This window comes from Pithys albifrons, chromosome 10 (genome assembly GCF_047495875.1).
Source record: "Pithys albifrons albifrons isolate INPA30051 chromosome 10, PitAlb_v1, whole genome shotgun sequence".
Taxonomy (NCBI): Eukaryota; Metazoa; Chordata; class Aves; order Passeriformes; family Thamnophilidae; genus Pithys; species Pithys albifrons.
Genome location: NC_092467.1, coordinates 28,952,349 through 28,976,980, shown reverse-complemented (window position 1 = coordinate 28,976,980; position 24,632 = coordinate 28,952,349). Strand labels below are relative to the sequence as shown.

Below are 24,632 nucleotides of genomic sequence, written 5' to 3'. Positions count from 1 at the left end.
CCCTGTGCCTTCAGTGATGCCAGCCATGGTTATCACACTTGCCAGAAAACACAGGGCTCCAAGGGAAAAATGTATAGATGCAGATACCAGCACTGATCTTGACTAATTTTTGTCTGTTTCCTCCTTCATCCTCTTCTCTGGACATAGAAAAGACATTGTAACATTGAGGTGATAAATTTTGTTTGGGAGAATGCCGAGAGATCGAGATCTAGTGACTTCTGTGCAGTACAAGAGTTCTTCAGGTGTTGTTTAAGGAATGTATATAACTTACTCCCTACTTTGGGCACTAGAATTTTGACTTTTTTTTTCTGATTGTACCATGCTTTATTTTGTGTGGATTTGCATCTCTCCTTGTTATATGATCACAGGATCCTAGAATGGTTTGGGTCAGAAGGGACCTTAAAACTCATTTCATCCCAACTCCTGCCATGGGCAGGGGCACCTTCACCAGCCCAGGTTGCCCAAGGTTGTAACCAACCTGGCCTCGGACACTTCAAGGGATGGGGCAGCCACATCTTCCCAGGGCAACCTGTGTCAGGGCCTCCTCCTCCTCACAGGGAAGAATATTTCTTCCTAATATTACATGCTTAAAGAACATATTTCTAGAGAGGAATAAGGTGGAAGCTGGAGGGCTGGCAGCAATCAGGTAGTAACTCCACGGTGTGCTCCCGGGAACCAGAGCATCCCTCCCAGAGCTCCCAGATGCCACCCCAGGGGCAGCAGCTGTCGGCAGAAGCCGGGACTTCACTTGGCATTAAAAACGACCCCCATCACCTCAGCCAAGGGTGCACTTGTCGCCGCCGGACCGCCGCTCGTCCCTGCCCACAGATACCCGCGCTGCCCACCCTCCCGTTGCTCCCGGGCCTGTCGTGTTCCCCCGTGACAGCCTCAGCGCCCCGCCGGCCGTGCCCGCTGACCAGGGCCGTGACTACCGGCGGTACCACCGGCATTTGCGGGAGGCCGCGGGGCAGCCCCGACATCCCACCGCCGGCATCGCCGGCAGTCCGGCCCGGCCGTGAGGAACCGCCATGTCCTTAGTGCCGGTGCCGGTCTTGGCGCCAGTTCCGATCCCGATCGCGGTTCCGCTGCCCGCCTCCGTCCCCATCCCCGGTCCTGGTCACGGTCATGGTCCCAGTCCCCGTCGCCATCCCTGGTCACGGTCACGGTCCTGGTTCCCATACCTATCCCTGGTCCCAGTCGCGGTCTCCGTCCCCAACCACGGTCCCGGTCCTCATTCCCAATCCCATCCCAGCCCTGATCTCCGATCCCTATCCCGATCCCGAACCCCATCCCATTCCCCATCCCCATCCCGAATCCCGTCCCATTCCCATTCCCATCGCCACTCCCTGTCCCTGTCCCTGTCCCCGTCCCCGTCCCCGTCCCCGTCCCCGTCCCATTCCCCATCCCCATCCCCGTCCCCGTCCCCGTCCCCGTCCCCGTCCCCGTCCCCGTCCCCGTCCCCGTCCCCGTCCCCGTCCCCACTCCGCGGCACCGCCGCTCGCCTTCACGTGACCCTCTGACCACGCCCCCTTCCCACGCCGGTCCATTCATGCCTCCGGCGCCCCCCTGTCCCCCTCCCCTCGTAACGTGGGCCCGGCGCGCACTCCCGGGCTGGGGCTTCGCCGGCGCTTCCGGGCCGGGGCGGGGCGGGGCCGAGGCCGGGGCGGGGCGGGGGGGCGCGCGCGGGGGGGGCGGGGCGGGGGCGGCCGCCGCGGCGGCGGCGGCGGGAGGGGAGCGGCGCTCCCGGCAACATGGCGGCGCGCGGAGCCGGCAGCGCCTGAGCCCGGCGCCCCTCGGTCCGCGGGGCTCTGCCCCCCTTCCTCCTCCTCCTCCTCCGCTTCCTCTCCTCCTCCTCCTCCTCCTGCCTCTCCTGCCCCGCTCCCCGGCGCGGCCATGGAGAGCGAGGAGGAGCAGCACATGACCACGCTGCTCTGCATGGGCTTCTCGGACGCGGCCGCCATCCGCAAGGCCCTGCGCCTGGCCAAGAACGACATCAACGAGGCCGTGGCGCTGCTCACCAACGAGCGGCCCGGCCTCCACTACGGCGGCTACGAGCCCATGGAGAGCGGCCAGGGCCCGCCGGGCGGACACGGCTCCCCGGCCGGCGGGCAGGGGCCCCGCGGCGGCGGCGACGGGGACGGCGGCGGCGGCGGCAGCGGGGGCGGCTTCGACCCCCCGCCCGCCTACCACGAGGTGGTGGAGACCGAGGTGAGCTGCGGGCGAGCGGCCCAGGCAGGGCGGGCGGGGATGGCCCCGGGGCTGGGACGGCAGGAGGGTGCCCGGGGGACCCCCTGCCACCCGCCGGGCCGGGGGCTCCTCGTCCGCCCGTCCCGCCTCGCTCCCGGCCCTCCGCCGTGCTCCCGTGCCCGTTCCCTGCGATCGCTGCAAGGTGAAGCGTGCCCAGGGTTCTCCTTGGCATTCCAAGAATGTGTGGCTACCGTAGAGTTCTGGTTTTCGCTCCCTCCTCTTTTGCCGTCTTGCATAATCCCGGTGACTAATGACTGCCTTTTTTTTGTTTGTTTGTTTTTGTTTTGTTTTGTTTTAACTGCTTGCACAATGTGAAGGAAAGTGCAATATGGGTATGACTTTAGGTATAGTTTTATTTGAATAAGCTGAGCGTAAATTCTGAAATAGGAGGGCAGCGAAGTCAAATATTTTCCAAATAAGGCTTTAACTCGTAATTTACAGCTGTGATGAAACTGAAGTAGGTAGATGTGATGGAGAGCACCAACCTTTGCCAGGTTTTCTTCTTCCTCCTTGTTTGCATTTTTTTCTGTTCCAGAACTCTGAACCCCTCAGCCAGTGCGTGGTGCTTTCCTTGCTGCCTGGAACAGTCTTGTAATACTTTCCTGTAAAGCCTTCTCCTCCTCCAGGTCTTTTTTTCAAAACTTTCCAGAGTGCTCATATGAAAAGAGCTAATTAATAGTGTCCAGATTGTGGAACTCTTGAGGAAGAGAAGGGCAGAAGGCCATGTCAAAGGCTGTCTTGTGTAGTCTCTGTCTCAAGAAGTGGTCAATAGCAGGTGCTTAAGCACGTGAATAAACCCGGGAAACTCATGTACCCTCCCAGGCTCCAGTGAGCAGTATCCTGAGGGTTTCCTGTGCCAGAAAAGTGATCTTTTTCTGGGTGCATGTGTGATGCATCTATAAATACATTTATGAGGAATACAAGCAGGTATTTTGCACAGACCATCCGTATCTGTAGCCTTGGCATATTGACGTCCAGTCCCGTGGAATAAAGATAGGTGATCCTGCTCACTGAGTTAACTGGGTTAGATCCTGAGCTGCGCTAAGCTGCTGATGTGTGCTTGTGGAGTAAGGTGATCCGTGGGATGGCACGTGTGCTGCGCAGAAGAGGAGTCGGTGTTTAACTTCCCAGATTGAAGCGCCAGGGGATTGGTTTCCAGTCTTTGCTGTGGAGGATTGAGAGTGAATGAGAGTTCTTGTTGGCGTTGAGATCTCTGTAGCCCCGCGGTTTTCCTAGTGGATGTAGTTATGGTTGGGACAGTCTGGCTTATCAGTGTGACATTTCAAGAAAAGCTGTCAGGGTAAACTTCAGAGAAGCACTTTTTTCCCTGCGCTTGTTCCTGTTGCAAATGACACTTTGACGACTCTTAAGAGGATTTCTCCCCTATTATTTCAACTTGTACGTCTGATCAAACTTAATTACGCTTTGTAATGGTTTCCTTTGCTGCTCATGTTCTTGTTTGCTTTGACTGGTATTCTGGTTAACACACAGGAGGGAAGCCAAAATATTTCAATATAGGCAAATCACTGCACAGGGCAGGCATTTCAGAAGGATTGAGGTGTCTTGCTACATGAAACTTTATATAAATTCAGGCCTCTGTTTAGTAATGGAATTCTTTTGCATATGAGCATCTCTCAACTCCTGCACGTGTAAGCAAAACAGTATTTTTGAAATAGAAGAGTTATACCTGTTAAAATCTTAAGATTGGGATTGTTGCCTGTGCTTATTTGTCCTATATTGCATTATAACCTAACAGTTTTTGACATATGCTTTATAAAATTATATCTGATCAGTTTCTAGGGGTTTTTATGCTTCCAATGTAATCTAGTATTACATTTAATAAACTACAGCTATTCTTTAAGTCGTTAATCGGTAATTAATCAGGTTCATCTGTAGTTTTCCATTCAGCAGAAACTTATGCCAAATGCAGCTGTACAGAAAGCCATTGCACAAGCAGCTCTATTATTCCTTGTAGTCATACACATTATGGTGAAACATATTGTACCCCATGCTGTCTTGTGGTTATTCAGATGTTATTTCTGGTTTTCTTCCTCTCAATATCATCTCTCTTTCTAACAGATCTTACAGTGTGCATTCCTCCTTTTCATAAAAATACCAGTTTTAATTTTTATTCAGTGGGTTGACAGTGGTCTGTTAGATTTTTGGATTTTATATATCAGCAATGTGCATGAACATATCAATCAAAAGAGTACAGTTCTTAGAAAATTTCCCCTAAACAAAATTTCCCAGTCTAGTGTTTCTTGAGCAAAAGTTAGAATTAGAAGTTCTAAATTTAAAAATGACAAGAAAACTTTAGTCATTCTTCAAGACATGTGTGTAACAGGTCTGTACTTTGAATTTACGTTCCTTTTTTGGCTGAGTGCACTTTAGCGTGCATTTAAGAATAGATCTATGAATGATTAAACACTTTACATATTCTCTAATCAGTAATGAACCATTATGTTTGCATATGCTTATTTAGTCTCTATTACATAATGTTAGAATCTGTTCAGTATTCATGTTGATCAAAGAAAGGCTTGTCTGCTGGTTTTCTTTGAGAACAGCACAGCACCCAGATACATATCATACTAGTAAAAACATGTTTTCTTTAGATAAGATTGTAAAAAACAGTATGAATCCTCTTTCAGTGATGCAAACTGAAGGTTTTCAGGGCTGTCTGGAAGTGTTAGAGAAGCCTGAATTTGGAATAACTGGCCCAGAAGCAAGAAGGCTGCTGTGAGCTGGCCCAGCATACACTCTGCTTGCTTTCCATGTGAGGCTTGAGATGAAAATGTGCATAAATTCATTTTCATAAGATAAAACTTCATTTCCAACAGGCCATTGTGTTCCAGAGAGCATGCAATTGATTCAGTTTTAAGTTAATAGCTGTGGTGTGTCTCTGGCATTGATGCACTAACATGACTATACTTAACTCATCAAAAGGAAAAGGCCAGGCAAACTTGGAAATACAAAGGGGGCTTCAGTTCATTTGTGCTGTCTTCCTGAAACAGCAAAGTTCAACTTTAGGTTTACAGCTGTTTCCAAGTTTTGCCCTGTGTGGCACCAAACCACATTGATAGACTGAGTTCACCTGCTTTTACAAGAGGTAGCTTTGCTTGTTTGACATAACTTCTATGTTTATGTCTGTTGACAGTAAATCTGGTAAGTGCAATTTGGCAAGAATCTGGGATTTCTGTGTTTATTCCTTAGGCAATATCCAGATTGTCACAGTGCGAATCTTTGCTGAGGGAGGCGGGTGAAGGATGCTGTGCTGGTCTCTTCCTGTGATTGACAGATAAGCTGTTTGATGAACTGCTGCTAAATCCTTATAATTTAAGACAAGACTATAAATGAATGTGATGACAACGTCTTTCAGTGTGTCCATGAATTGCAACAAGTGCCACAATTGCTGCCTTTAATGAGTTGGAGAGGAATGAGAGGGAGAAGAGCAGGCTAAAGGAATGTTGAGAGTGTGACCAGAGAACCTGAAATTGTGGGAACGGATAGGTAAAAATATAAAACAACAGTGTGCGTAACCTTCACTAAAATAATCTTAATTTGCTTTTAAAACAGCTTCTGAGAGTCATTACTATGACCTTTTGGGTAAATTGTGATGAACAGATTATATTACCTTCTAGCTATTCCTGTCCCCTTCAGCATGTGCTCTTTTGATTTATGTTGTTCTAGTTGAACTGGATCAAAAGCTCGTAAATGTCAGATTTTACTAGGTAAGGTTTATAATACAAATAGTCCAAGATTGCTTTTGAGGTGATGTTTGATTTCAAGAGAAGGGGATTTTGTAAAAGAAACAGGCTGATGACTGTCGCGAATGCCAGTGCCAGGAACATTCTCATTAGTCATGCTGCAGAACTGTTATGTTCAGACCCTACCTCTCCTCATTATTAGAGCTGAGGACTGAAAGCAGTTCAGCCACAGATAGGCTGTGTCACGGTGGGTGTGTAACTTAACCTCGGATTAGTTTTTAATGTGTAAAATAAGGATAATGGTGAGTTCTCCATTAGGTCAACCACGGAGGTTAGGCTTGGGAAGTTCTTTGATCCTTGAATGGAAGGAGCTATATTTATTTAAAGACAAAGAAGGTATTTAGCCTTCAGGCAAATGAGGTGGATTTCACGCTGCAATTCTGTATATTTAGAGTCAGTCTCCTGTCTTGTAAGTAGTCTTGAGCTTTGTAAAAGTGAGTATTTCTTGCATTCTCGTGTGGAAATTTTACAGTGCGGCTTGTCTACGAATTGGCCTTGTAAAACAATTAAGCAATCAAATAAAGCTCTGTGGTGGATTCTGGCATCGAGTCCCTGGCTGGATGCCATCAGAATGTCAAGTGGAATTAGTACTTTAGCACTCCTGGTTTTCAGCATCACTGTTTTCAAAAATGAGTGGCCCTGGTGTGGAGCCTTTTTTTACGTTCTGATTCCGTTAACACTTCCTTGAAAGCACTGGAAAGAAAATACCCTGGGTTTCATTCTTGACATAACACAAACTAATAAAGATGCAGCATGAAATTAGGGAAAATAGGGGTAATAGTGAGAAGTGTGGTTGGTTAATTTTAAATGTAAGCTTTGTTTTGAATAAGTTACAAAGTCATTACCATGTAATATGATCGTTAGAATAATTGTGAATTGAGAGAAGCACTTTGTAATTACTGGTTCACAGGTGAAGGTGATGCCTGCAGGGTCGGTGGAGGTAGGAGGCAGCTCCATAGCCAACTTCTCAGCTGGGCAGGAAGTGTCTCTGCTATAATGTTCTCTGGAAGCATTTTCTGGTCATCTTCCCAGTTTACAGTGCTATTCTGTGGCAGCTGTTTAATAAGGAAGTGAAATACTGAGGAAGAATGAGAATAAAAACAAATTAGCCAGTGTTAGAAGTTAATTCCAGCAAATCATTTGGATTGCTTTTGGATTAAGGAACAGTAGCTCTTTGTATTGTATGAGGAGGGCAAAGATAGAAAGGAAGTGCCTGTTTCTTTGCTAAGCTTTTATTTTGAAGAACACATGTATTTGTGCTGCTGTAGGATCAGCCTTTGGTATGTATGTTTCACAGGCCAAATTAAAATGAATTTAAAAAACCAATGTGCTTAGAGTTTCTTGCCACTTAATCTTCCTGCTAGGTACTTTACAGCAATTCTGGCTTTTCTAATACCCAGCAGAGCAGTCTTGAGAGGCATTTAAAAATCTTTCATATTAATTAGTCACAATTTTGTAATTATACACTGTCAAAATCAGCTGCTTTGTCAGTTCTGGTTTGTGTCTCACACTATATGTCAGTATACATCTGTAGAACAGAAGTACAGACGAGTGTTGAGTAGCATTATTGAATTAATTTTTCCTTCCAGACCCCGACCTTTGGTGGCTAAAACGTTACAATAAATATCTAGTGGCTCTGCAGTGCTTCTTTATTAATGCCTGGTTTGGCAAAGAGACATGCAACCATTAACTTAAAATTAAGGACTGAAATACTAAGCATTTCTGATTGATTGTTTTATTGTTTTAAAGCACAATGTTTGTCTGATATCACACAAAGTTGTCTTGAGTTATTTAGGAACAAGCATGGAGGTTTTGTGCTTCTGAAAACTCAAGGGTTGGGAGGGGTAATGGTATTGACTCTGAATCTGGCTGTTTGTAGTTATGCTAATGGAGTAAGTTCTTAAATATATGCATAGAGAATACTGAAAATACATGCAAGAGAAATGTTTTCCTTGGTTCCTTATGGATGGCATTCCTAATGGTGCTTTCCATGACCCCTCCCTCGCCTACAACTTCTTATCAGACTTCAAAATATGTTGCCAAAAGTGGTTATAGCAAATCTCTAGCTCAGATTTCACTCAATACTATAGTAATAGCATAAGAGGGCAAAGAGACTCCTTTTATTGTTAAACGGATGTTTTAATTCAAGTGTTATTTTTGCAGAGCCTCCATTGTTTTGTTTTGCTGTGCTGCTCAGGACTGTGTTTATCTCTGAACAATTAGGCAGGTACGTCGGGGAATATTGCCTGGTAACATCACACCATCACCCTGGAAATCTGGGAGAGCAGTACCAGCAGTGCTTTTGGAAAAGCTGAGTTAATGTCTAGCTTTGCTGAATTTATCTTTATTTGTTTCAAATTCATATTGTGTTCTTATTCCCAGTTTTACACAGTTCCTGGTTGTGAGAGATGGGGAGCAGAGAGACAATGGAGCCCTGGGATTTTTATGGTTATAATTCATTATAATCCTTTACAACTATTAATGGGTTTGTCTAACTGTGTATTCTTGATAGTGCACTTGTGCAGCTCTCAATTAAGGTCAGTGTCCAAAACTTTCTGTGGGAAAGTTCACTAAATAAATTGAGGTTTTCTTAGGGCATTGTTATGATGTGATAAAAGTCCAAGTGTGCATCAGTTATGGTGAGTCTGTAATGGAGGATTTATTTTCCTTTACTAATAGACTGGAGAATTTATTTTCCTTTACTAATAGACTGGTATCATCCTTTTAAGTTAGTGTGATGAAACACTAATATTTTTTTCTTATGACGAGACTACATTTGCTTGTGTAAAAAGCAGCCCATGGTAAAAATTTGAACTAAAACCCTTCATTTCTATGCAAAAAGAATAACACAAAACATCCATTATCTCCCCAACAAGCTGACTTCTCCTAAAAAAACATAACTAACAAGAAGCGTTCCTATCTTTGAGTGTGGTCAGAAATTTTCAATACAGATACGTTTCTCTAGGTGAAAATGCAGAATCACAGAATGGATTGGGTTGGAAAAGACCTCTGAGATCATCAAGTCCAACCCTTGGTCCAACTCCAGTCCCTTTACCAGATCATGGCACTCAGTGCCACAGCCAATCTCAGTTGAAAAACCTCCAGGGATGGGGAATCCACCCCCTCTCTGGGCAGCCCATTCCAATGCCTGAGCACTCTCTCTGCAAAGAATTTTTTTTCTGATCTCCAACTTCAATTTCCCCTGGCAGAGCTTATGATGATACATCTGTTTAGGACTTAAACCAGTTAAAAGTTGTTACTATACTTTGCAAGTAAAAGTCAGTAAAACATTTAGGAAGTCACAGTGGGTTTCCCTATTGCCAAATGAGAACCACGATGTGGAAGTTCCATTCATGACGCATCTTCTGAGTCTTACTAATATTGACATACAACAGGATAGCAAAGCTTGCTCTTAGCAATGGGTCAGATGGGCTTGATCTGATGGCAAGAACAGGCAACTAGAACATACTTCAGTTTTGTTCCCACATCTGCCTCTTAAGTATAAAAGTTCTTTAAGCTTCTGGAGTACCAGTTTGTAAAAAGCAAGTTACAGGTATGAAAATGTAACTTTTTTTTTTAAACATTCAGTGCCTTATGCTTACCATGTTCATGTGTAAGTGCAAGGTGGTAGCTGTGATTTATTTGAAATCCTTTGAATTCTTATCCCTGTGTTTTAGGTCTTGGTAACAGAATATTCTCCTTTTAGGAGTTAATGAAAAGAAAAAAGAGTTGACATCCAGGCATGAAAGTAAAAGCTGCTTTAATCAATAGTCTGGCAGATGGAGTGACTGTCAGGTCATGACTTCAGGATTCATAGCTTCTTCCACAAATTGATGGACATAGTAGATCAGAGAGCAGAGAAATAATCTATTTTTATGGGTATTTGATGTATTTCTCTCACCTTGCCTCCACTTGAGCATTGCAGTACTCTGCAAACACTGGTGCGTGGTGCATCAGTGCTGGGGCACAGGGGAGCATCACTGCTGACACTTCACAGCTGGGGAAGCTGAAGCTTTGAAAAATTGATTTCTTCATGCTGACTGTGATAAAAACTGAAAGGTGGGCCTAGGATTTTTTTGGCTAATTCTGGCTTTATGCATTTTTTCCCAGTACTGCTTTTCAGAGCTATTAAATTTGGTCCTGTTTGTAGGTACGTAATAATAAAATAAGGTGGTGTTTTAGGGATTTTTTTAACAATGCAGTGAAACATCAAAATCTGTTTTCTTGGCTCTAAAATTATGGTTATTTTGTGAAAATCTGTTATTAGAGAGGCATAAGAGTGAAGGGAACTACTTTGTCTGCTGGTGTATGAGAAAGTCTGATCCTGTTGCTTCTTGAAAGAAATGTGACTTTGGGGTTTTGTTTCCTAAAATTGTGCCAGTTTCAAGAGCACATGATGTGACTTAGCTCTAGTGACAATAAATTCTGTTGGTAGCCTTCTATCAAAATCAAATTAACCAATTTAAATTACAATTTGACTGTAATTTCCTTACTAGGGCTGCCAATTAGCATCAAAACTATTCTTAAACTCCTTGTTATTTTTTGTAAAGTGACTGGTATGGGAACTGTCAGTGGCTTTAGTTAAATAGTGTTTGATGAGTTAATTACTCAAGTACTGCAGGAATAGAGTTTTTGAAGCTTCGAACTGTGACCTTTTGGCAATTCATTTATATTTCACTTTTGTGTGAGGGCTGATTTCTGTTTGGTGTTATTCTTCCATGGAAGGTTTTTTCCTAGAGATTTAAGCAATGCTTTATTGATCAGATATTTAACAATTTTTCTTTATTCAGCCTTGCGAGCAACTCTGGGAGGTGTCAGGTCCCCAGAGTGAGAATCTTGAATCACTGCTTGATCCTGTTCCTGTGAGGATATTTCTCTTGGGAGCCCGAATGTGTATTTAGCAATAACTGCATTTTCACACCTTGAAAATAAGCCAGAAGAGTCAAGACTGTTATAGTGAGGGGGTCTTCAGGGCTTTTATGTGATAAGAGATATATCAGAAGGCATGGAAAGTCATATTAAAGGTTTGCCAGCAAGTTTTTTGGTCTCAAGACTTCAGCTGCAGGAAGGAGAATAGTTACATGTGTGTAATGTGCACCATGATTTCCTGTGACAGAAAACAGTGATTCTTACACATAGTTTATCTTTGGATGACCAGAGGCTACAAGGAATAGGCTTTTTGCTTTTTATTATTCTGTTGTTTGAGAACATCCTTACAAATCCTTAATATCTCAGGTGCCAGTCCAATGTTTAGTCTGTTCAGTCAGAACTGCAGTCCTGATATGAGTCACTATAAACTGGCAGACACCATTCTTAAGTCATCTATTTGAGGGGAGGGAGGAAAATAAATATATTTTTATATAATGAAGCAAACAAACCCCATGTAATCCCCCAAAGAAGAGATTCAAAAAACCACTTTTCAGGTGTCTGACATGGCTTTATTTTCACATGTTCCATAATATTTTTAAAAGCTTTTATTTCCTCCATAGACGTGTATCAGTAGAGTCTGTAGTGACACTTCCGAGTTCTTCCCTTACAAAGCATTAATTGTGTGTGCCTGTTCAGAGCTGTGTTGCATTTGTGAGTGTTAACAGAGCAAGTGAGATCTCCAGCCTGTGTTGTTGGAGTGTGAGATCCGTGTGCAAGTTCTCCAGCCAGCACAAGATTACACAAGAGCTGAGCTGACGTTTCCCCTCGCTGCAGCAGCTGCTGGTAATAAATCCCTCCCTTTAAAGAGCAGTGCACAAATCGATTTAGAAGTTGGATAGTGAACAGTTTGGGATTTTTCTTGTACAGAAGGACGCTAATTGTGAAAGAGCAGCAATAAGTTTAAAGAGACTATTACTTGTAGTGGGTATGTTGTAAGAAGACTCAGTCTGCACTAAGGTAAACTGAACATATCTGTAATCTCCCAGAAATGCAGAATGTTAAATTTATTAATGGCTTGAAGGGAAATTCGAGTTTTAAACTACCTAGGTATTTATTTGAGACTGTTGCAGGTTTCACAGTAGCTGTGAAGCCACTTGTGTGGTACATTCTAAAATTAATAAATAATTGAACTTGATAGTTTCTGGGCAGGGTTTTGGTAGCAGAAGGCTGACAAGCAAGAAGCCTCATTGTCTCCTAATTAGTGGAATGTGCCACACGTGTGCTTCTGCAATGCAAAGAGTTAATCATTGTTACTAGGACAATATTCCCAGTACCACACTCATTTTTGTGTAAAAAAATCTTTTCACTACATTGTTGGTAAACTCAATCCAGACGTATCCTAAGAGCAATTAATTATAATGTGGGAGCTCAATGTACAGTGAGGAATGTGTTATCTCACCCTTTCCATGTGAATTTCCGTATTATGGGCACTGGCAATCACCTGTATGGAAACAGATAAAGAGCAGCATTGCTTGGATGCAGATGGGAGAACGCAAGTGGAGTTTTTCAGCAACAGCTTAAAGTCTGCACTGCTATTCTGCACCTCTTAAACTGTCCACTGCTAATACTGGTTTTATTTAAGGTGGACATTTTGCTCCAGGGAATGGAGCAACTGGTAGCTCAGTTTCTGCAATCATTTGTTGAAATGTTGCTTTACTTGGCTACAAGTCTGGGCTGACCTGCAGTCGAACACCCAGCAATTGGGTGTTTATATTATACTCTGTCTGCCTTTATTATACTCAAAGTTGTATCCTGTTCTGTTACTGTGTTTTCTATAGGAAATGGATTTGTGCTCTGTGTGGGCACAAAAAATCCAGCTTTCTTTATCAAAACTGTAAACAGTTCAATCAGTAGAGCAGGATAATTGCTAAAAAAATGCTTCCAAATAATTTCAGTGTCTTTTCATTTAGACCTTCAAACATTTCTTCTCCAAAACTTGAAGTATTTGAACAGGGCATGGTTTACTAGGTGGGAACTCTACATTAGGCTTCCATGCACAGTGTTGGATGAAGTGACCACAGTTTCAGAAGCTGATATTCATATCTGTTAAAGTCCAGCTTCTCATAGTGACAAACTCGGGACTAAATGTTTAGCAGGGGGTTAGAGAAAGGTGGCACCTTTACTTCCCAAACATTGACATGTGTGGTTTTTCTAAGCACTTTATATCATTCTTATAAATTTTACTGCTGCTCTCCAGAACCTCTTAGTAAGTCCAGCCCCTGTGTGGTATCAGTTAACTTTAAAAGATAAGCTCTGTACAGTTTCTGTTTCCTTGCCTTAATGTTTTTGAATCATTATGAAAGTGAATGACACAGTTACTTTTAAAAACAGGTCTAGTCCTACAAATAGCAAATGCAGTCAGAGAGTGGGAAGCACACTTGTGTGCATGCATTGACTTCATTCTTTGTATACCATGTCCTCTAGAGTTCAGTTCTTTCTTTTAGTTTATTCCTATTCTGTTCACTTTCCTAACACTGTTTTTTGCTATGTGTTTCCTGCTTGTCCTTCCTTCCTCCATGTCCCTGACTTCTCTCTCAGTGGCATCTTGCAACCATCACTGGGCTTGTGTTTTCCTCTGTCTCTGCCAGGCCTGATCCAGGCGTTCTGTCCTTTCTCCTGCTTGCCTTCCCTGTTGTTGTGGAGGCAGGAAAACATAGTCCATGTGAACTCTTTGACACATTGGGTAGCTGGCATCTGTGCAAGGTTAAAAAATAAACAAAGGAAAATAAATGAATAACTTGTCTACTCTTTATTTGGCGCTGCTGGGGCAGTTACCTCACATGGCACTTAGTGAAGAGCAGGGGGTGATTCTGTGCAGTGTACACTGAAATAGCTGTTGTTTAGTGGCACAAGCAAGGGAACCTATAAAGCGTAGCTGCAGTCATCTACTTGCCTTTGCCCTGTTCCCTTCTAGAATATTTGCCAGTAACTCGTTTTGACTTCATGAGAAGGATAAATGTAATTTCCTTGCTGGACAACCATATTTGAGATGCAGATTTTTCTTTATTAGCTAGTAAAAAAAATCCTGATGTACTGGAACAGTGTCCTGTGTTTCTTAATGTGATGGGGTGAAATGGACCTTTTTTGTAATAAACTCTTCCTGTATCCTACAGCAGTTTTTGAACCGAGTATTAATATGCAGATCTACGGAGATCAAGATTTGTGCTGTACAGTCTCACAGGGACTGGCAGTACTTATCACTTGGCTCTAGGATCTGATATGCTAAGGAACAAGATTTACCGCTTAAATAGGCAATTAGTTAGCAATTAGTTATGTAAACATAGTAGTTATCACCTACACGAAATACATACAGGTATGTAATCCCTTCAAATTGAAATGTTAAATTCTACTTTGAAAAACACAGGCAGCCTCAGGGTTGAGAGTTTGACATGCTTGTTAGGAGCGCAGCTGCCTTTTCTGAAGCTACTAAACCCCTTAATGTGTCTAGAAAATTGTTTCACTTGAACTTTTCTTTTTTTAACAGAAAAATGATGAAAATGGGAATTGTTCTGGTGAAGGGATTGAGTTTCCAACAACGAACTTGTATGAACTGGAGAGCAGAGTTCTAACAGATCACTGGTCCATACCCTACAAGCGGGAGGAGTCTCTAGGCAAGTGCCTAATTGCATCCACCTACCTAGCAAGACTGGGTAAGTTCTTTTTTCCCCAGATTATATGTTCAAAGAATGTCACAGAGGGTATGCTGGGCAGTTGTGTCTTTCACTTTAATCTCACAGTTGTTTACTTGGCACCCTGCAGAATGATCACATCTCTGGGAAAGTGGTTAACAGTGAACTGGTCCTCCCAATGCTGTAAAAAGAATGTTGATCTCTTTTTCTCTAAAGTAATTTGTTTACTTAAGCTTTTTTAAAAACGGGAGCACATGTTTCTTTATGTTCTAATGATCGTAGGAATTACAGTTTTTCAGAGCTGAATTACTGGCTCCTTTTGTCATTGTGCTGGTTATTTTCCATTCGTAAAAACCAGCTGTCATCTAAATCCATTCTGTACCACGCTTGTATAACGCCTTGTTTTTCCCTAGTGAAATGCTTGTATTGCATTAGACCCGAATTTGACTTTTCTGTATTCAGTAGTTTGGCCGGGGTTAAGAGTGTTACAGAAGCACCACTCCCAACAACTGGTATATAATGAGAGTACACGATGGTTTTTTCCTTCATGCCTGATGGCAGACTAAAGGGATGTTGTAATCCTTTGGAAGAATAGAAGTTGTTAAGTAGTTCTGGTTTGCTTCTCTGTTTCTAATCTGCATTAAAAGGCTGTGCCTATATTTGGGTTTGGATGGAGGCTGTGAAGCATCAGTAATGATGTATGAATTGTAAACTTTGAAGTTTACAAGTTGCTCATGGTGCTAATAATGCTTGAAGAGGTTGTAAAAGGTGGAACATTGGGAAACTCAGTTCTGAAAGGCAAGTTCTCTTGACTCATGCATTTTGTGGCTGAAAAAGCTACTCATGAATGAACAGTAGCACATTTTTTACTGCTGGTTTGGGGTTGGTGTTCCAAAAACCTTGCAACGAGGTCCCTGAGGTAATCTTAAAAAATATTTTTTAAAAATATTTTTATAAAGCACTCTCCTTTCTCTAAAGGTCTTTCTGATTCCGATGAGAATTGCAAAAGATTTATGGACAGATGCATGCCTGAAGCATTTAAAAAGGTAAGTAGGTGCAGTAGATCAATATTTCTTTGCATTGTTCATGCAGGAAGTAGTGTTTTGTAAGCCAGACTTCAGAAACTATGGCAACTACTGACTGTGTCCATAGATTAAAATCACACTCAAATTATTTTCCTTGACTAAAATCTTACAGAAACTTAGATTCAAATCATACGAAGTCCCAGTTCTGCAGCTCTGGCCAAGTTTAGCACACAGCTTTTTTCTTCATTTTTTTTCCCTTAAATGAAGAGCTCTGTAGTAATTAGAGCCTAAAGACAAGTTTAAAGACCCTTGGGGTAAGGCCATTGGGGGTGAGTTCATCAGACTTCCTTTAACTATTCTTTCTGCTCCTTCTTCAGAGGCTTGCTAAATTCTTTTCACAACCCATTTAGAATTTGTCTTTCCCCTCAGTGTTTAATGCCCTGTGTTTCTCTGGGTCCCGGTGAATTTTCTCTAAAGAGCTCCCTAAACCAATTTACTCCCCACTATTCTATCCATTTTGGATACAGCCTAAATTTCTTATCCAGTTTTTAGACCATATGTATAAAAACACATATACACCTTTAAAAAAGTTACTCAGTCTTAGTCTTAAAAAGCTGAGAATATATAATTATATTCAAGGAAGATAGAAATTCAAGGGAAAAACTCTTTTTCCATTTGGCTATCAGAATAATAATCTTACATACAATAGTTTTAGATCACTTGCATATTTTTTGTGTGTGAAATAAGTGGTGTCGATTGTTCCTCCAAAAGGATAATCTATAGAAATCTAAGTTCAGAATGTGCTGAATTACAATTTGCTGAAATATTTGCAAGAAACTCTGTTAATGGCACAGAAAATAATTGGTTTAAACTATTAAGTTTTTTAACTGCTTCTGTTCAGACCCAGCTAGCAGATATTAAATGAAGTTTGCAGATGGCAGCCTAGTGTCCTTTATAAACAACCACATGAGACCAGACTCAAAGAACATGTTTCAGTAGGTGGGAAGCAGCATTAAATACCTCTCTCTTCATGGTACATGTCTTTTGTTTTTCAATAGAGGCTGCTCAAAAAGTGTGAATTGGTAAATGGTTATTACAGCTGAGTCAATGCAGCTTTGTGGCTGCCTTCTTGTAGATTTAATAGTTGTGTGTTTAATCTGCAAATAAATTAGTTTCATATTAGTTGCTCTTTGCAATGGTTATGGTCTTTACTAGTGCATGGAAATGGAAAACAGTTTGATACATTTTATTGTCTGTCATAAAGTGTGATTTAAGGTGTTCTTCAGCGAAATTACAAATTGAATTAACTCTTAAGGCATTAGTGCAGGAAGAACATCTGAAAAACACATCAGGCAGTGATTAGTGCACTCCAAGGAAATATTTGCTCAGAAAACAGTCACAGGGGTTGATAAATTTCTCCAGTTTTGTGATTGTGCTCAAACTTTAAAAAAAAGTTACTTTTTTTCTTTTTAAGCTGTTGACATCCAGTGCCGTTCACAAATGGGGAACTGAAATCCATGAAGGAATATACAACATGCTGATGCTGCTGGTGGACCTGGTTGCAGAAAGAGTAAAACAAGACCCTATTCCTGTGGGCCTGCTCGGTGTACTTACAATGGTATTTTGACTCTCTGATGCATTTTCTATTAGCTGGGTATTTGGCATTTTTTATTTATAGTCCTGATGCTTTTTCTCTGTAGGTTGTAGTTTATTGTCTTAAAATCTGCAGCCACTGCTTGCAAATATTTTACATCCAGCATGCAAGTCAAAGGGATGAGTGCTGTTCAAAACTTCTGAAAACTAGCAGTCTCAAAAAAAAAAAAGAAATTACATTTGCTGCCACTTCACTGTTCATTTTTAGTTTTTAAAACTGGTACTTTGAGTTGAGCTCCCCTTTTTGCAGCTCTCTGGCTCACATGGATGTTGGATATTGTCTGTACAGAATGGAACCTTCAGAGTGCCTTATACAGTGAGAACTGAGAGGCAGGAACAAAGGGCTTCTCTTCAGCTTTATTTTTTGCTAATCTTTAAGTGCTCACAAGGAAAGTGCTCAACTGAAAAGGCAAATATTATCAGGATAAGTTTGGATGCTGGCATAATCCATGCTGTTCATTTCTTTCAAGGCATTTAATCCTGACAATGAATATCATTTCAAGAATCGAATGAAGGTGTGCCAGAGAAACTGGGCAGAAGTTTTTGGGGAGGGAAACATGCACGCTGTCTCACCCATATCCACATTTCAGAAGGTAAGCATAGCCATGCCCTAAAAGCTAATTCCAGGGTAGATGTTTTTGTTTCAGAAGAGAGTGTTTGATTAATAGGTTTTCATAACACAAGAAAGCTTAAATGTGTCACCAAGAATTACAGGAATACATCTTCAGTATATGTTGGTCTGTAGAAATGAATTTGTGCTCTTAAATTGTCCCAGTTCTCTGTTAGAGGCTAGATTTAGAAACTGGTGTACTTTCATGTCTAAAGTAGCACAACAATCTGTGTGCTGCTTTAGACACAAAGTACACAACGGGTGGGTCTCTGTATCTAAGGACTGACATCTGTTTGGTTGTTGAGTGTGAAGTGACCAGGATAACTTTAAGTGTTCCCTTCTAGCAGAAAATTCATGCTTTTCTGACAGCCAGGGATATGATATCTTCAAGTCAGACACACTGGCAAGGAGGCAGTTTTTGAGGTTTGCACTGTGTTGTTGCAGTTGTTCCAGATGGGTGGGTCTAAAACAACATCAGTAGAGTTGATCTGTCCTTCAAGAAACAAGTTTGTGCCTGCATAAAGAAAATTCTATATCTGTTGCTTTAGGAAAGGTTCTTTAGTTCTGTTCCACACTGCTAATGTGCTATAAATGCAAGTTCCTTGTGAGTCAGCAGCTACAGTGTGTACTGTTGCCACAGCACATGGGCAGTGATGTCAAGCAGAGTCCAAAAAAGGATGATGTTCATGAGAACCAACCAGAGCTCCAGCTATGTGCTTAGTAAAGGAGCTGTTACAAACACATTGCTGTTTCCTTTGAAATAAGTGTGTTAACAGAACTTTTGAGGTGTGAGCTAATGGGCTGAATGTGTCTGTCCAAATCTGTTTCAGAAGACAAATTTTAACATTGATGTTGCAGCTACTAATTTATTAATATTCTTACTGTTCAAGGAACCTCATGGGTGGCTGGTGGATCTGGTAAACAGGGTATGTAAATGTAAATCAAGCAGAATTGTTGTTTGTCACTTGAATTTGTTGTCTTCCAAGATCATTTCTTCTCTCTACCCAACATGACTTGTTTTCATTCTTCACTTTTCTGACAACCACAAAGGTATAGTTTGAGATTTTAGTCCTGCCTATATATAGAGAAGAGACCTTGCAAAATATATCTCTCCCTTGAGCACCTTTACCCTAATGTGGTAGTTATGACTAGAGGAAGTCAAGAGCTCAGCTTGGGCTAAAAGCAAAAGTCTCCCAATCAAAAGTGCCAGGCCAGCCAGCTGTTGCTGTATGGGGTCTAACTTTCTTTCCTATGTCCATTTTAACCCAAGACAGAGTTTCTAGCTTGATATTTAAACACTAAAACCAGGTATATAAATTGCATTGAATTTCCCAGTGTGCTTCTGAATTCCCGTGAAAGCATAAAGCTTATTTTGAGTGGGATGTTCCACGGTAGAGGATACTTGTAGGCATCTTAGTAACTGTCAGTGAAGTATTTTCTATAATTGCTTATTTAAAAAGTAAAATACTGTAGTTTGTTACATAATACTGATTATTTTATTTCAGTTTGCAGAGTTGGGTGGATTTTCCGCAATTCAGTCCAAACTCAATTCAGAAGATATTGAACTTGGGGTGAGTTCATCTTCTGTTATGAGACTGCTCCCTTTCCATCCATTATACCCTTCATCTAGAACCAGCAGTGTCCCTTTTGGCAATGCTCTTACCTTTGCTTTGGTACCAGAGCAACATTCCACAGAGACCTGGAGAACTGCTGTCACACTGGAGGTCAAATGAGGTTGTACAGAAGAATCCTGACTAAAGAGCTTTTGAGACATCACAGAAAAGAGGGAAAATTAGTGTACCTTTTTGCTAACATTCAGCCTTCTGGTTAGATATCAATCAAAGTAGTTTCACTGTATGTTCACCAGTATGTCCCTGGTTTTCTGTTTACTGCATCCATAGCTGCATTTAGCTGCAAGTGAATTGACTTCTGTCCCTTAATATAAAAGTCACAGTTTAAGGAAAAAAAATGGTTAGAATGACAGTGTCTAATCCTAAACAGCTTTGGAAGAGCTGTGTCTAAAAACTAACTGGTTCAACAGTGCTAAACTATTTTTGGTGTCTAAGCCTAACTTGGTTAGTTTTAGCTTCCTAACCTATATTCCAGGACTTACAAATCTTCAAGATTTGAAGAATGAGGAGGTTAAAGTAAAACTATGTCATTTGTAGTCTTGTTTCCCGGTATAAAATCAGTCTGCTTTCAACGAAATGTCATTTGGAGAGAATTGAACTTATTTTGTTGGGATACTGATATTTGTTGCTTTATATAGAGATAGGTTCATATGTGAACAGACAGGAGAATAAGGAAATATGATTTACATCCCAGTCCTTCAGTAGAATCTTTGACTTGACTTTGTTTAATGATTAATAACTGCTTGCTTAGGGAGGATATCTGGGTCAGCGTCACTTAAATTTAGGCCTCTGATTGCCCTGGTGCACACAGTTTTACAATTCTTGATCCAGTGTGTGAAGAAACTGATTTTGATAATGCCTTTATACATTTAATTTTTTTGTAATAGATACCACTTTAAAAACATGCATTGAAGAGATCTTGACATGTATATGACACATTTACAAGAGCTTTCTCCCACGTAATGCTTGGGGAAAGAAATTTGCCATATGGCTTTAACCTTAAATTTTGCATTCACACTTCTCATTGCTGTAGAGAGCAAGCAAAATGTGATGTGTTCCTTTCCGTCTGTTTATTTCTGTGACTGAAACAGGATCAGTCAGAGAACAGACTGATGAGAGGACCAAGACTAGTGAAAACTGGGAAGGCACTTTTTATTTCAGGCAAAATTATATGCCACATCCTGTATGCCATATATAACGTATATAATACATAGCACATACTCCACTGTGTGCCACAGAGTAAAGCTTTCCTGAACCATATGTTGTTGTAAAGGACTTGCAGACCAAAAGCAATCGTAGCAGATGACTGGAAATTATCATATGAGAGAGATAATACTTGTTCACCTTCATTTGCCTTTTAAGATACAGATTGCTAACTATGAAAATATCTGTTAAATGTGCACCTAAATACTTGCTGTCTTTCTTTCAGGCAATCTCTGCATTAGTTCAGCCATTTGGAGTTTGTGCAGAATATCTTAACTCCTCTGTAGTACAGGTAAAATGTCTTTGTTATGAGTTGTCAGAGGACTGAAAATTTGCTTCCAACTGTGTTGGTGTGAAACTGGTGACTAATTTGAAAAGCCTTCAAACCTCACATTGCAGAAAGTACAAGAACCATTTTGAGCATCCTGAAAGTGATGAATAAAGGGCTTAGACAGTGTTCAGATTAATTTTCCAAGCAGTGATCTGTAGTCATATACCTACATCTGCAGCAGCAAGAAGCTTTACTGCTGCCATTAGTAACCTTCATCAGTGTAAACCACGTGGGAAAAGAATCCAGCCTGATGGATGGATTTTGCATTTAGTTTAACTTGCTGGCTGAGATCAAACACATGGATATGAGAGTTTACACTGCAAAAATTGTGGTATTGGAAAAAATTCACCATGATACATTTGTATGTGCAAATGTACTCCAGACTTCACAGCTGCACTCATCAACAGAAACTATTGATTCAATAAGTTACCAGAAGTATTTATTTGAAGAGGAGATAGTTTAGAAGCCCATGGGAGTCAGAGAGGCACATGCACCTAATTAATGCATTTTGAGAGGTCCATCACTGTGTCTCTTTTTGCAAAGCTGCATTAAGATGATCTAAAATTGGTCCTTACTCTATTGCTTCTTTTTCTGGACATAGCTTTATGCATATTGTAGGTGTTGCTTTATGTCTAAGATAATAATGAGCTGTCAGCTAAGTATTTCATTTTGCTGCAGCCTTATCTTTCAAGAAATGTAATTGATTTAAGGAAACATTACAATGATTGTCATGCCTTTTCTCACATTCTTTAGCCCATGCTGGATCCAGTCATTCATAAAATGATTAAATATGTACAGAATGTAGAAGAGAAGGACTTGAAAGACAAGGTAATGTTTTACGTATTAAATATTTAATAAGAATTTCCTGTGTGTCTTGGAAATGCTGGCAGTGTAGACTACAACAAGAGCTTTATTTTCACTGGCAAAATTACAGCCTATTCTGAATTCTGTCATTGATCTGTGACCAAATGACATAGATCAAAATGCATTTTTCCAATTCCATTCAATACCTTTTTCAGTAGATATCTGATGGTATGACCCTTTTTAAAACTTCTTGCCCTTATTGCTATCGAATTCTTGGGCTTTTGGGCCCCTTGTGCAGCATGCTGAGTGTTCACTTCTCTAATGGACTTGAAGATGCTTCCTATCATGCAGTCAGTGAAATTCATATAATTTGTGTGCTTATGATTGTTGCATTAGCTGTTTGCTTCTGAGAATTTGGTAGTTGTTGTTAAAGTGTCAATGGAACTTGTGGCTACTTTCTGCATTACCCTGAATTTGGCATTCAGTTCTATTAAATTTTTGAGTGTTCACTTTTTACTTAGACTTAAATTGTTAATTGTAAACTGGAAAGTATTCATAGGTTGTGGAGTTACAGGGGAGCAATTTAGTGTACCAAATCTGTAGCTTTAACCAAGGATTTTGTTGTCCTAAAATTTCTGAAGTACAAGGAATATTTTTAAGATGTACATCGTACTGCATTTCATAGATTAAAGTGTCTGTCATTGGGTCACTAAACCTACTCTTTGTGGATCACTGACATCTGAAACAGAACAGGAAAAACAGCAATGCCTCTATTTGTCCTTTTTTGTTTTGTTTTGTTTGAAACAGAGACTAGTCAGTATCCCTGAGCTCCTGTCTGGTATCAAACTGCTGTGTATGCGCTTCCAACCTGATTTGGTCACTGCGGTCGATGACTTACGGCTGGACATTCTGCTGCGCATGTTGAAATCTCCTCACTTCAGTGCAAAGATGAATTCCCTCAAAGAAGTAGGTTTGCTTTGTGTGTGCACGTGTGTAGGTGGGATGGGTTGTTAGGAAGCCACCGAAACCACAACCTTAAAAAAAGAAATGGCGCAATATTTCCATACAAATTATGTTGCCTTAGCAAAAGCTTAGTTCACAATAAATGCCACAACAAGTTAATATGACTGGAGTTGTTTGTAATATTGTTCTGGAGTTGTTTGTAGTATTTCTTAGCCTCTGCAAGGGCCTCCCAGCTAGAAAAGAACTAGATGTAGTTTGAACCTTTTCTAAGATGTGCCATTTGAGATTGATTTATAAGCAATGGTTCATGCTATTCCTTCAATACTCACTCTGAAATAATCCTGAGTATCCTGTGGCTTACCATTTTTTCTTCTTTTATTGAGAGAATACAGAATAAAAGACCAAATGGGACTTAAACCTACATAGATGTCTGAGTCCACTTGTATCGGGTCATTGCACTCTGTAATTGCATTTTTTTATTATGGTTGTATGCAGAGACTGTAATGTTTGAGTCCCTCTTTTGTGCTTTTTCCTTCTTTATGCGTGGGAAAATTGAGATGTTAGACCCCATTGCTGCTTGGTTCTTAATCATAAATGCTGCATATCTGTGATGAAGTTACAAGAGTGCAGCTTCTGAAGGCTGTAGCAGAAATGTGCTCTTTCTCCCTAGAGTGAGGAGCCTGTATCAGTTCAGTATTGGATAAAAAATAGGACACTGATTTGAGCGTAACAAGCAGGAGGCTGAGATACACCAGAAGTAGGTTATCTGCAGAGAAATACCTGGCAGCACGGGCCAGCTTTTCTGTGTCAGACTGAGAACAAGATTCTACTGCATCACAGACTGATGAGAAGGTGTTTCTGGTTAGGAATTTGCCTTTAAACAGCTTATTAAAAACTAAACAAATGAAGGAAAAACCCCAAAACAATCAACCAAAAAAATCTCAAACACCTCCTGTACTCAAAATTCAGAATTTACATTTAAACTTCATAATAAGCCTTTTTTGAATAGATTTCATTGTGTGCATGTGTGATGCATGTGGGAATCACTGTTAGAATCTCACATTTTGCAATTTCTAGGTAACAAAATTAATAGAAGACAGCACTGTCTCCAAGTCTGTGAAGAATGCAATAGATACAGACCGACTGCTAAATTGGCTTGTAGAGAATTCGGTGCTGTCAATTGCTCTAGAAGGTAAGAACCCTCACAGAAACTTTCAGTACGTGCTTTGAAGGACCGAAATATAAAAATTTCATCTGTCCCTTTCAATACATTATAATGGAACACTATTAACAGGAGACTTTCATTGTCTTAAAAACAAAGTAACATCCTGCAAATTCTGCTACTGTCATCTAGTCTTCTGTTTGACATTGTGCAGGTGTCTTCTGCTGTGCCTGGAGTTTTTTTACTCTCAGTTTATATATTGTTAGCCTTTAGAAAAGAAGGTTTTCTTTCCCAAATAGTAATGTTGTACTGATGTGAACTGCTATCACTTGTATGAAGTAAAACAAAATAAAAGTGGAAAGAGCCTTGTTCGTTTTTTTGCCCTGGTAGACTTGTCTATAACAGCAGAGAAAAAATTCTCAAATTAAGAGAGTTCTGTTCTTCCTTTTAAAAGAACTTGTTTATTCTAATTCATTTAAAATATTATATACTGTTTTAAATATATTAATTTAGTTGCCTTTCTTTGTCTCACAGGTAATATAGACCAAGCGCAATACTGTGATCGTATAAAGGGAATTATTGAACTGCTGGGCAGTAAATTATCTTTAGATGAGCTCACTAAAATTTGGAGAATTCAGGTAAGCAACCAAGACTAGGGAGGTGCTTCCAGACTGTCTTCCA

The 24,632-nt window shown here is 40.9% G+C and overlaps 1 protein-coding gene across 2 annotated transcripts in view; it reads left to right on the top strand.

Annotated features, from left to right (window-relative positions):
- The first annotated feature begins 1,732 nt into the window (after positions 1-1,732).
- Positions 1,733-24,632, top strand: part of USP24 (ubiquitin specific peptidase 24) — a 62,601-nt gene continuing 39,701 nt past the window's right edge. For both annotated transcript variants that reach the window (XM_071565872.1, XM_071565871.1), the window contains exons 1-12: positions 1,733-2,208; positions 14,425-14,590; positions 15,548-15,615; positions 17,069-17,212; positions 17,718-17,840; positions 18,748-18,783; positions 19,363-19,428; positions 20,918-20,983; positions 21,776-21,850; positions 22,634-22,792; positions 23,867-23,981; positions 24,486-24,589. In XM_071565872.1, coding sequence (XP_071421973.1) covers positions 1,894-2,208; positions 14,425-14,590; positions 15,548-15,615; positions 17,069-17,212; positions 17,718-17,840; positions 18,748-18,783; positions 19,363-19,428; positions 20,918-20,983; positions 21,776-21,850; positions 22,634-22,792; positions 23,867-23,981; positions 24,486-24,589 — 1,437 coding nt within the window. In that variant the 5' untranslated portion in view covers positions 1,733-1,893. The remainder of the gene's footprint in view (positions 2,209-14,424; positions 14,591-15,547; positions 15,616-17,068; positions 17,213-17,717; positions 17,841-18,747; positions 18,784-19,362; positions 19,429-20,917; positions 20,984-21,775; positions 21,851-22,633; positions 22,793-23,866; positions 23,982-24,485; positions 24,590-24,632) is intronic.